This window comes from Ursus maritimus, unplaced genomic scaffold, assembly GCF_017311325.1.
Source record: "Ursus maritimus isolate PB19 unplaced genomic scaffold, ASM1731132v1 scaffold_22, whole genome shotgun sequence".
Lineage (NCBI taxonomy): Eukaryota > Metazoa > Chordata > Mammalia > Carnivora > Ursidae > Ursus > Ursus maritimus.
In genome coordinates, this window is record NW_024424675.1 from 27395195 (window position 1) to 27408227 (window position 13033).

Consider the following 13033-nt stretch of genomic DNA (forward strand, 5'->3'; position numbering starts at 1 on the left):
TTTTGTATAATATGTTTAAAAACTCTCATTAAGGATCTTTCTGTGGGGAGGCTGTCCCATATTTTATTCTAAAGTTGTAGGTTTTACCATCTACATTTAAATCCTTAATCCATCTGGTATAGATTTCTAGTGTATGGTGTGAGGTAGGGAATCATTTCCATTTTTTTCCATATGAATGGCCAATTATTCTGGCCTGGTTTATTAGATAGGTCTATCTTATCTCTAATATCTTTTCCTCCTGGACTGGCAATGCAGTTTGTGCTGAATATCAGCTTTCCATATACACAAAAGAAAAAAATGTTAAGGAAAAAGTCAAATGAAATATGTCGGCAAGTCCACATCTAGGAATTTATCCTAAAGAAATAAGTGTAAATGTGAAAAAATACTTAGTTCTAGGATGTTGTTTATAAAAACTAAAGAATAAAAGCAATCTACTTGTATATCCAACAGGAGGGGATTGTTTAAATACATTTTTGTATATCCATACAATGGGTCATTGTGTTGTAATCCAAAAAGAGGTGGTAGATTTTAACGCGGTAACATGGAAATACTGAAAAGAGCAGACTGGAGAGCCACATATGTAGTTTAATCCTCTCGGTACAATCTAGAGGATATCCATACATACATTACAAAGAAGGAAGGATTTATAGTAAGCTGTTAGTTGTTTATTCTTTGAGTTGCTACAAGGATATCAAAAAACACAAATAAAATGGAATTCGTTTTTTACATCGTCCAAAAAAAAATATTGCATATGCTCAGGCTCCTACCATAGGATCCAGCAATCCTGCCCAAGGAGTTTCTGCAAGAGAAATAAAAGCATAAGTTTTCACAAGAGTCTGTACGTGAATGTTTATGGCAGCCGTAGCCATAATCACCAAAAGCGGGAAGCAAGCCAGATTCCTTCAGCTGGTGAACGAATAAACAAACTGTGGTTCTCCCATAGGCGGATTATTACTCAGCTTTACAAAGAAACATCGCGGATCGGCGCAGCTCCTGGTTCACCTCAATGCACTGTGTAAAGTGAGAGAAGCCAGACTCGGAAGCCGCATAGTCTGTGATCCCGTGTATATGACTTTGCAGAAAAGGCAAATTTATAGGCAAAGTAAACATCCGCGGTTGCCAGACGCTGGGGCGTTGGGAGGAGCCGACTCCAAGTAGGTACAGGGAACTTGTTTGGGATGAATTGTGCTAGACATTGATTATGGTGGTGATTACACGGCTGTGAGTCGCTCAAAATTCAGACATACACACGAGAAAGGGTGATTTTTACTGTATGCAAATTATAGCTCAATCACAAAGCGCAAACTGTAAGAGGCGTGGCGTATAATACCCATATAAATTAAAATAAACCAGCGATGTGAGCGCTAAAGAAAAGCACGTTGTGCGAGAACATTTAATGAGAGGGAATAGCATTCAGCCTATTGTCAAATGAATGCCCATGTCCTACAACTATAAAATGAGCCTCCGTCTGTGTGTGTGTGTGTGTGTGTGTGTGTGTGTGTGTGTGTATGTGTGTACACCTGCACACATTGGTAGAAAGACAAACTGCCAGATAAGCATCATAAATGGCATCCGGGAGTCTCTCTGAGTGGAGGGGTTCCAGCTCGTCTGCATTTTCTTTTGCTCCCGTGAATTGCTAATTTTCCCACGATGACCGTACGTTGTCTGGGCTCCTTGGAACCGCTGGAGTCCAGCGCTGGCTTGGGGAAGCGGGGAGGAGGCGGCCACTTCACAGCTGGGAAAACAGCAGCCCCCAGATGAACCCTGAGTCTCGTCCTGTCGATGTTTATTTTTCTTCCCTGGGCAGCCAAGGCAGGAGACTGGACAAAGGGGCAGAAATTCAGACTCAGAAGCCCCGTTCGGGGTAGCCTTGCCTCAGCGCCCGCTCGCCCCTCCTCTGCCTGGGCTCTTGCAGAGGAGTGTAAGGCCCCCCAGAGGGTGGGCTCTGGTGCCTGCCACATCGACTCGCATTTCATCACTTCCGACTGTGTGTCCCTGGGCCGGTTACTCAACCTCCATGTGCCTCCGTATCTTCCTCTGTAACATGGGGATAAAGATGGCGCCCACCTCGTCCGGATGTTGTGTGTGTTTATGTGCGCATGTGCTCCTACAAAGACCTTAGAACCTACCGGGCACCACTGAAGTGCTCAGTAATGTTTAGAAAGATGGTTGTGGAAATTCAGCTGATCGACGTATGAGCCTACCGTCCCACCGCAGGGCATGTGGCAGTCCCAGGGTCACACCCCCAACATCCCCCAAATAATTTTAAAACGACTCCAAGTTCTTCACCGCGATGCAGAGCAACCTGAAGAGAATACGCGCTGTCTACAAAACACGGTCTACTATTTCTCTTCGGCCAGCCGCTCCCCTCGCCACCGTCACTACCAGCTCTCTGGAGGTTCTCCTTCTCTAAACCGCCTTCGTTCAGCCAACAAGCATTTACTGAGCACCTACTATGTGCCAGGAGCCATACTTGGGATAAATCAGGGAACAAAGTAGGTAAGAATCCCCACTGTTCACATGGAGAGTACAGATCTGTCCCCCAGAGCCAGCCCTAGAATCTTGGTCTTTCCCCACCTTCTTCTTCTTCCTCATTCTGCCATCCAGAACCCAAGAAAACCCCGCAGGCCCCTCCTCAGACGGCAGGGGACGGAAGAAGCCAAGGTGGCAATGCCAGACGCTAGTGGATAGGGCCTGGGCAGAGACTGAGCATTCCCAGCCCAAAAACTGTGTCCCACGACGAGCGCAGAACACCAGCACACAGTAGGAGCTCAGCAAGGGTGACCCCATTTTACAGTAGTCCCCTTGTGCCCAGTGGGACTGGCAGCAAGTTCCAGGCAGAACCCCCTTGTTGTTCACTCCTCGGGGAACATACAACACAGGGCAAGGTGCACAGTAGGCCGGCGCCTCCTGAACTCATCTCTTTCAGAAGCCGTGGATGGCCCAGGTCAGAGTCTGCTGATGTGCTGGGAGGCACGTGGGGGAGATGGGGGAGCTCACTGGCCCAGCCAGGGTTTTCTCTGGTCCTTTAGACCTCGCAGAGCTCTGTCAGCCCCCCACCTGGCTACCTCCCAGCCCCTTAGTCCTGGCCTACCTGGGGGAGCTTCCTGGGGCAGGAAGTGGGCGCTGTGGGAGGAGGCCAGGGTTTGCACTTCTCCTCAGCTCCACGGGTTAGTAGCTCTGAGGCCTGCAGACCTTCCTGACCCTCAGTGTTTTTGGCTGTGAAAATGAATGTTAACCCCTTCCTCGGTGGAGAGAATTAAATGATATCTGGTACATCGAAACATTTTGTAAATGTTTATCTGTCTTTTCTCTCAGAAAAGAAGCCTCTATCTTCAGACTACAGACACCTGGGAACAGACTCCAGGACGCAATCTTGGGAGGTACTTGTCGCCGTGGCCCCCTCCGTTCCTTCCAGCCACACGGGCACGCACGTGCACGCCATACAGACACACAGACACGGGCATTGCACTAATCCGGTTCCCAATTGCAAGCAACAGAAAGCCAACTGTGGCTAACTGGAGCAGAAAAGGAATTTATGGAAAAGATAAAAGTTGGACTTGTGGAATCATGGGAAGTTCTCCAGGCCTCTACCATGAAAGCAGAATGAACTTTGTTAAAATTAACTGAGAGGCAGGACGCCTGGGTGGCTCAGTCGGTTAAGCGTCTGCCTTCAGTGAAGCATCTGCCTTCGGCTCAGATCATGATCCCGGGGTCACGGGATCGAGTCCCGCATCCTCATCGGGCTCCTTGCTTAGCGGGGAGCCTGCCTCTCCCTCTGCCTTCTGCTCCCCCTGCTTGTACTCTGTCTGTCTAACAAATAAATAAATAAAATCTTTTTTAAAAATTAATTGAGAGGCACCATAGCATTGTGTTTTGTTTGCATATGGTTAGTGCTCCGTGAATGTTACCTGGTAACAAAAGCGCGTCTCTGCTCAAAACTGTCACCAAGGAAGTCCTGGCCCCTGGGCTGTGAATACTCGCAGTGGGGGTAGAGACAGAGACTCTGAATTCTTCCTGAGGGTCAAACCCAGGTAGCCAAGAAGCATTGTCTGGGGGCGGACCACATCCCCAACTGGGGGGGGGGGTGAGAAACAGTCACCCCCACCTGCCTCTCTGCTCTCTGGTCCTTCTCCCACCCTAGGAATTTGGAATTGCTGCTCTGATTGGCTGGATCCAGGACATGAACAGACCCTTGTTTCCAAGCCTCTATAGCTACGGGTAACTTGGAGGTTACCTTTTCCTGTTCTTCAAGTCGTGCTATGAGACCAGGAAGTATACCAAACTCTCTCCCTCTCTCTCCCTCCAGCCAAGCCAGTCATCCTGGGGATTTCTCCCCCATGCAGCACAGAGGCCGGCCGGAGGCTGGAGGAGAAGGGCTGGACAGTGGGGAGAGGCCCATCCCACCGCCCTCTGTGCTCCTGCCCAGCTCACCACTGGCCAGTGGCCCAGCTGACAATGAATCAATGCTTTGTTTCTGAGTCTGACAGTCTCTGGCTTCAGCTCCCAGGTGTAGCGAGGGCTGGGGGCAGGGAACAGGCAGGGCAAGTTTTGGGCATTCAGAGGTCCCTTAGCCAAAAGATCAAATATCATCAAACCTGCCCTCCTGGCACCTTATTTCAAACGCTTGCAAATTGGAGGCTAGAAAAATGCAAATTCATTAAAAAGCGTTGCTGAATTTCCAGTGGTTTTCCTCAGCCTACCAGCTGCAAATCTAACTACTGTTATGGGAAGACCTTCACACTTGAAAAACATGGGCGGTCACTGGTCTCCCAGAACAAGACCACAGCATGACCCCGTGGCCCTCCCCAGCACCTTCCCCCTTTGCAGTCCACACTGCAGCCCCGAGGGGATTTTCACCCTCAGTGCCTTTGCTGGAGCTGTTCCCCCCACCTGGTCTGCCCCACCGCCCCCCACGCCTCTCCATGGCAGGTGCCTGCACAGAGGACATGTTTCTCCAGCGGTCCTGGCATTCCTTAGTCACCCCACCACACAACCCAGAAGGATACTCCCCTTCCCCTCATTCTGAAGCCCTCAACATCCCTTTGTCACTTCTCATTTGTGTGGCCTTGGGTGAGCTGGTTAACTGCTCTGAGCCTCAATCTTCTCATCTGTGAAATGGAGCCAATGAGACCTACCTTCCAGGATGGGTGAGGATTAAAAGAGAATGTTAGCCAAGGGCTTGGCTTTGTCTCTGGCATGTTTGAAGCCCTCCAAAGACGGAGGCTGCCCTTATGGATGAGGAGCCTGGAGTCCAGACAGGCACAACCACACAGAGGCACAGCCAAAGCCAGGCCCTGTTCCTCACTGGCCCCTCTAGTCCCAGGCCGTCTGTGTCCCCAGCTCTGTGTTCTGACCACCCCTGCGCAGGGCCAGGCAGGGAGCAGTGCCACAGTTCTCTCTGGGACCACCCTCGGCCCCTGGGGCTGGCTGAGCACACATACTGATTTCCTAATGAGGCTGAGCGGAATTGGCCACGGGCTTTGGGGGCCCTTGGCCCTTTGGCAACAGCGTGTTGCTTGACTTCCTGGGATCCTCCCTCGGGCTGGAGGAGGCCCAGCCGGCTAGAGCCGATGTTGCAACAGAGGTGAAGCTCTTCGGAGGGAAAGAAGGAAGAGTGACACTCTCTTCCGTTCCCCCCTGGGAGAGCAATTTTGCTTTCTGTTTTGTATTCCCAGACTTCAGCTCTTTGCAGAAACTCTCCCTTGCGCAAAGCCAATGGCTTCAGTGTCGGAAGCGAGCCTTCCACCAGCCCCACACCCAGGTGGGTTGCCACCCTGGGGCCAAGGTCACCTCCTTCTGGAAGCCTTGCAGGATGGTCAGCTCAGGCTGCGCTTGGCCTTCTCAGGCTCCAAACACTTACCGTCTGGAATTTATGCTCTGGATTCTGACCCTTCTTTCATTTGTTCCCCATTAAATACATCTTGTGACCTGCTCTGGGACTGCAGAAATTACAGCAGCACCGAAACTACCTTGAGGACGATCTGCCCGCACCTCCTGGAGCAGGGTACCCGAAGGGGCCCTTTTATGAGACCGTGGCTCAGGAGACAGACACGTTTCTAGCATGACAGGGTAAGGGAGACACCCTCCCGAGAGGTTATGCACACGGTGCCGTGTCCGATTGCCTTTTAGATACTGCACCTCGAGGTCGGATCTCCATGAAGGACCTGCGCCTGTGGATCGGGGCGGGGCGGCGGGGGGGACAAACGAGGAAGTCGAGGTTTGGCCAGGATAGGCTACCCGCTCAAACTCACACAGTGAGCAGGTGGCGAGCCGGGACTCGGGCCCAGGCCTATAAGGTTCCCAGCCCACGCTCGGGTTTGCTTTGCCGTGTGGGAAGTGGTCACAGCTCACAGCCCCACAAGAGGCAGGCTCCCGGAGGTGATGTGAGCCACGGATTCCTCTCTCGCGCACGTACACAGCCCAAACCCAAGCTCGGAGGACCGAGAGCACGGTTTGTGGTACACCTGGTGGGTTTTCCTGGGGGGTCCAGGACTCTCCAGCCAGCTAGTGATGAAGGCTGCATAAAGACTAGGCCCTGAGCAACTTCTCCGTGCAAAGTGATTCCCACCTTATCTCATTCAATCCCCAGAGCACACCACAGGCTGGGCACTGTTTCCCCCTCTTTAAATACGGATAAATTTCAGACGGGTCAAAGAGCTTGCTCAGAGTCACACAGAGAGTGGGTAGCCTGGCTGGAACGATGGACCCAGGTCCACCAGCTCCAAACCCAATGCACTTTCCTCTGGGAAAAGGCAACATCCTAAAGACCACAGAGTAGAAAGATGGACAAAACCAGCCCCTGAATTAACCAACTCTTGATCCACCCACCTTGGAATTCCTGCACAGATGCTGGAATTATGATTTCAGCCATGTTGAGCTGGGATAGCAGGAGAGAGTGTGAGAGAATGATGGAAAATTCTAATCCTTAATGTGGTCCTGGTTACCTATAGCTACACATGTATGAAAATTCATAGAACTAGAAGAAACTATAGGAAGTAAATATGGCATCATGTTAAGATTTTATAAACCTGGGTAGTCTATTCCTATCTATATGTTTGAAATATTAAATATATAATAAATAATAAAAAGACGAAAAAAAAAAAAGAGGAAGAGGAGCAGAGGAGGAGGAGGCATTGGAAGAAGCTTGCTTAGTTGTGATGGCTGGAGCTGCTGCAGCCATCTTACAGCCATGAAGGAAGTCAGTGTGAGAGTAAATCTGAGACACTAGGTTAACAGAGCAGAGAGATGGAGAAATGGTAAATGTCTGCTAGGTGCTGAATCAGCCAGAACCTTAAACCTGCCCTCTCTCTTTGGACTTCTCTGAAATAACATGCTTATTGTTGAAGCCAATGTAAATTGGGGATTTCCGTTATTGGGTTGAAAACATTGTCACTCATACAGATTAGAGAGCCAGATCTGAAGCAGAGGGGCACCTCCGTGGCCAGTGGCAGCACTGAAAAGAGGCTGGAGGGCCACTGATGGACTCATTTGGATTTAGCTGGCCATGAGCCATCAGAGGGAAGCCTGAGGAGGTGGCTTATTCAGAAACTTGCCAGTTCGTTCTAAGATTTTGTTTTTGTGGCAATGTAAGTCACAGTCACATGAGTTCCATTGTAATGCTCCTTTCCTGTCTGACACCCTCACAGATGCAGCCCCTGCCTGGGCCCAGGGGACTCAGGAATTTGGAGCAGTTAGAACTGCAAGTGTTCAAAACTATGTAAGATAATTTTGGGGGTCACCTGGGTGGCTCATTCTGTTAAGTGTCTGCCTTTGGCTCAGGTCATGATCCTGGGGTCCTAGGATCGAATTCCGCATCAGTTCCGCATCAGGCTCCCTGCTCAAGGGGAAGCCTGCTTCTCCCTCTGCCCATCTCCCTCCTCATGCTTTCCTTTTCCCTCTCTCTCTCTCAAATAAATAAATAAATAAATAAATAAATAAATAAAATCTTTTTTAAAAATCTAATTTTTTGACAAATCATCGATCTATGTGTATTGGCTGTTGCTTAGAGTTATCTTCCTTGCACAAACACAGACATCTGACTCTGGGGGCCTAGGAGGTGAGGGCCCAGAGTGACAAGTCCTCCTGGCAACTGCCCTAAGTAAGGGGAAGAAGTCTTGTCTCCATGAAAGGCGGTGTGACCTTGACAGGGACATAATGGCTCAGTTTCCTCAACTCCAAAATGGAGAATAATCACCCCTCCCTCCCATCCCTCCTTCGAGGGTTGTTTTTAGGCCTGAAAATAATATATGTAAAGCGTCTGGCACACAGTAGATGTTCTGTATGTGGCCCATGTTTTCATTCTTAAGCAAGCCAGAAGGATTCTTGTTGTGGATGGGGGCAGGAAGGGAGAGCCTTTTAGAACTGGGCAAAGAGAAGGAAGAAAAACAAAACAAAAACTAAAATACTCAGGTCTTACAACCTCCCTGCTCAGCGGGCTTCATTAGACTTTCATAAAATTAGAGTCGGGGAGACAGGGCGCCAGGGGGCTGATGGGGACCCAGCAGGAGAGAAACTGGCCTCCCCCTCCGCAGCCCCGCCCCTTCTCTCATCACCATGGAGACCGAGCTGGCTGCCCGGCGGGGTTCCCGCCCACCCAAGGCCTAAGGCTGCTGGCAAAGGGAGGGGCAGCGGCCCAGCAGACAGACACCCGACTGGAAAGCTGGAGTGGGGGTGGGGAGTGTCTACGTCCCCCCAACCCCCCGGAGGCGCTGAAGACTCAGGCTGAAGTGGGACGCTCCTGGCGGTCTGCGTTTGACCGCGGCTCTGCTAGCGGCTAGCTGCGTGACTGTAGGAAGAACACTTCCCCTCTCCAAGCCTCAGGTTCACATCTGTCAAAGGAAGGGGTAAAAAAGAGCAAAAACAAAAGCTTGGTGAAGAAACCTGTGGGATGAGGAAGCAATGATATATGGTGCGGGTAGGATATCTAGGGCGGGGGGAGAACATTCACTACATCCTGGTTTCTGGAAAAGGGGAACTTAACAAAACTGACCAGTGTGATCCCGTTTTTCTTTGTTTAAAAAAAACACACTTTATCTAGGCTTACCAAAACTGGGGGAAGGCATAGTCTAAAAAACGCAAAACACCTCAGCTTGTGCCTAGAATTGGGGATTGCATGCGATTTTTATTCTCTTGGTTCTTTCTCACATTTTGGCTGATGAAAATGGATTACTTTTAAAGTCAGAGAGACATTAATAGCTACCATTTCTGTGCTTATTATGCGGTGGGGGGGGGCATTGTGCTAAGAGCTTTACATGGTTTAAAGCCCTTTCTGTCTTCACAGAAATCCAAGGAGGGAGGGTACTCTGATTATCCCCACTTTACAGAAGAGGAAATTGAGTTTCAGAGAGGTTAAGGGGCTTGACAAAGGTCAAACTGATGTAGGAAAGACGTTAGGGTTGGAAGTCGACCGCCAAGAAAGAATTCTTGAGATGTCTTGGGTGCAAAAAGGTGATTTTATTAAAGCACAGGGACAGGACCCCTGGGCAGAGCCACCCTGGGGTCATGAGGAGTGGCCCATTATATAGTTTCAAGTTGGGAGGGGGTTAGGGAGAGCGTAAGTCTCTAAGGAATTTTGGAAGCAAGTTTCCAGGACTTGAGGGGGCTGGCTATTGTTGGGAAAAGGTTATTTATTACCGTCTAATAAAACCTTAGTCTTGAGACCCTTCAGATGTATATCGGTGGGTCATATGCTTGGGGATGATTGCCAACACACGTATCTTGGGGGCTTTAGAGATAAAGGAAGTTTCCAAAGGAATTTTTACATGTTAAAGTAGGCTTACAGGATGGGGGGGGGCTGTTGGGCTAGGACTGGCTTTTGCCCTTAGCAAAGTGTCAACATCAGAGGCAGTTGAGTCCCTAGAGGAATGTCACTCTGCCTGTTTCAAGAACTTGTCAGTGACTGTAGGTAGTAGGGAAATTAACAATTTTTCTTCTGCCTTTGCTTCCCACATCAAAACCACAAGAGAATGACAGAGCTGAGTTTTAAAACTACAGCTAAGATAGTGGACTCCAAAATTCAAGCATTTAATTATCACCACTGCTGTCTCTTAGGACAAGAAAATGCTAAAGGAACTGTTTTTTAAAATGTTTTACTACGGAAAATACCCAAGATATCAAACGTGGGAAGAAAAATATAACTTCCAGTTATAAAGTGAATAAGTTCTGGGGATCTAACGTACAGCATGAGAAGTAGAGTCGAGAATACTACACTGTATACTTGGGATTTGCTAAGGGAGTAGATTTAAGTGTCCTCCCCCAACACACACACGAAAATGATAGCCGTGTGAGGTGAGGAATGTGTTAATTAGCTTGGTTGTGGCAATCATCACGTCTATACTGTAAATGTGTACCATTTCATGTGTCCATTATACTTCCCTAGAATGGGGTGAAAAAGAAAAATATAATGAATCCTGATGTACCCACAACCCAGTTTCAATGAAGCTCTTAGGCGGAGGGATTTGGGCGAGGGCTCAGAGAGGGTCATGGGGATGCTTGGCACGGGGGAATGATGCCCAGAGCCAGAAGTCTCGTCCTATTATACACACACACCACACACACACCACACATACCACAACACCCCCCCACACCACCGCCACCCCCATTCACACACACCCCACACTCGATCCCCCCATACACACCACACACACACACATAGACACATACATGCACACACACATGCATGCACACACACAGAGACACACACACACCGCACCCCCCCCCCAACTCCCAGGCTCCCCTTCTGGCTGCCTCTGGGGCTGTGGCCCCGGCCGTGGCAGGCAGCAGTCCTCCCCCTCTCCCGCCCCCACCCAGTTTCCTTCCTCCTTTCTACATCCAACTGGCTTGCGTTTCCCCAGTCAGCTCCTTTATAGATCCCTGGCTCCCCTCCAAGGCCTCCAGGCTTTGGCAGCTTCAGAGGACGAAGACATGGCCAGAGCACCTGGCAGCGCGCTGAGGCGGGCAGCCCTGCTGGTGCTGGCCACCCTGGGCACAGCTGTGATCGCGACCACCAACCCCGGCATCGTGGCCAGGATCACCCAGAAAGGCCTGGACTACGGTAATCAGATGCCTTCCTTCCCTCCTCTTCCGCTCCTAAGGAGCACTTTTTGAGCACCTGCTGTGTGCAGCCCTTTAAATCCAGTGCATGGCTTGCTCGCTGCTCCTCAAAGGAGGCCCTCTCACCCCCCTCCCCACGTCATATAGATGAAGAAACTGAGACCAGGTGAGTTGCTCAAGGTCACAGAGCTGCAAAGTGGCAGTGCTAGGATCAGAGTGCTGGTCTGGAGGACTCCAAGTCCAGTGCTCAGGCCTCCAGGGTCCTCGCTAACCAGCTGCCAACTCGGGCTTCTAGGCCCTTCTCTTCCCTCCAGAGCTGGTTCTCAGTGCTGTCATTTGCCTTGAGATCCCTGGCTCGGTCTCCAGCATGGGCAGAGCCCAGGCCCTGTGAGGAGGCTGAATGATGAGGAAGGGGAGGATGAGGAGGGCCTTCTTCAAGGTCTTCCCCAGGACAGGGGCTTGGCACAGCCATACTGTGCACATGACCCATCCGGATGCCCCAGAGAGGTTCCCTCCAGGCCACTGACCCAGGCCGAGACAGAGAAAAGCGTGGGCCTGGGACAGCCCCTTGCTGACCTGCTCAGATCTGTGCCAGGCGCTTTACACACCCGATCTCCTTTCATCTTTATGTCAACCTGGGTGGGACATACTGTTACTAGCAACAATTTACAGATGAGCAAGTTGGAAAGTTGAAAGTTGGAGGAGGGACTCGGGAAGTGGGTGGTCTGGAGCTGACCTCCAGTCTTGGCTCATGTCCCCACGTGGGGCTGTTTGAGGCTGTCTCCAGTGGAGAGAGGAGCCATGGGCCGGTGTGGGAGAGCCAGCCACAAAGAAATCGGACCAAGGAGAAGGCAGAGGCTCATCAGCTGGTGTACCACTGAGAGAGTCAGGACAGCCCTCGAGGGGACCTCGAAGGACACCTCTGAATCCCAGGGGTGCAGACAGAAGGCTCCCTGTGAGCTCAGAGACAAGAGGATGGGTAGCCTGAAGGCTTCCCGGGAGCAGAGGCCTGGGCTCAGCCTTCAAACCCGACAGTATTCGTGGTCTGTCATAGCAGCCTCAACCTCCCCATGCGGCTACCAGGGTGGGTTTCCTGAACTCTGCTCACCTCCCTGCCCTTAGAAGACAGCTGACCCTCTGGCATGGCATTTAGAGCTTTCGAGACCTGACTCCAGGCAACCCATGGGTCCCAGCCATCCCACATTTTCCTTCCCCTCCCATCAGTGACTATGTCTGCATTGTTTACTTTTGAATCCCCAGGAGACCTGTCCCAGTGCCTGGGCTCTGGGACCAGAAGGCCTGGATTCAAATCCTGACCCATTCCTTGCTAGCTGTGTGGTCACTGGCCCAAATTTCGGCTTCCTCCTCTGTGAATTGGGGTTGGTAACGGGACCTCCCTCCTGGGATTATTCAGATTCAACAGCTTCATACATGTACAGAGCCCAGAACAGTGCCTGGCCCACATAAATGGCAGCAGTGGTGGCCATTTCCTAACGGGCTGTTGGAAGACACAAAGCGTGGGATCCCTCTTCTTACTACTTCCTCTTTCTCCAGTAACATCTTTGGCTTTTAACTGGTTCTTGGGTGCTGTTAGCCACATAATAACCCGTGGCAGGATTCCTGACATTGGCATTCACTCTTTCATTTATTCGTTCAACAAATATTAGGTATCTTCTAATAGTAAGTGCCAGTCACTGTGGTAAATGTGGGGGCCACGTGCATAAATAAAACAGACGTTCCTGCCGCATGCCTTGGAGGGCTCGTATCTGGCAGGGGGGACAGACAGGAACCACAAAGTCACATGAACAGACGTGCACTTACAAACAGTAATGGCCGCCCCTTAAGGAGATGCATTGTGACAATGTTGACGAGGAGGATTGCTCTCGTCTGCTGGCTCAGGGCAGGTTCCTGGAGGAAGAGATGATCGAGCTGACTAGAAGTTGACCAGGTGAAGGTGGGAGGCAAGGGCCTCCTAGGC

At 50.7% G+C, this 13033-nt stretch overlaps 1 protein-coding gene across 1 annotated transcript in view; it reads left to right on the forward strand.

The window, feature by feature from the left end:
- The first annotated feature begins 10858 nt into the window (after positions 1-10858).
- Positions 10859-13033, forward strand: part of BPI (bactericidal permeability increasing protein) — a 25434-nt gene continuing 23259 nt past the window's right edge. The window contains exon 1 of the mRNA XM_008698108.2: positions 10859-11056. Coding sequence (XP_008696330.2) covers positions 10927-11056 — 130 coding nt within the window. The 5' untranslated portion in view covers positions 10859-10926. The remainder of the gene's footprint in view (positions 11057-13033) is intronic.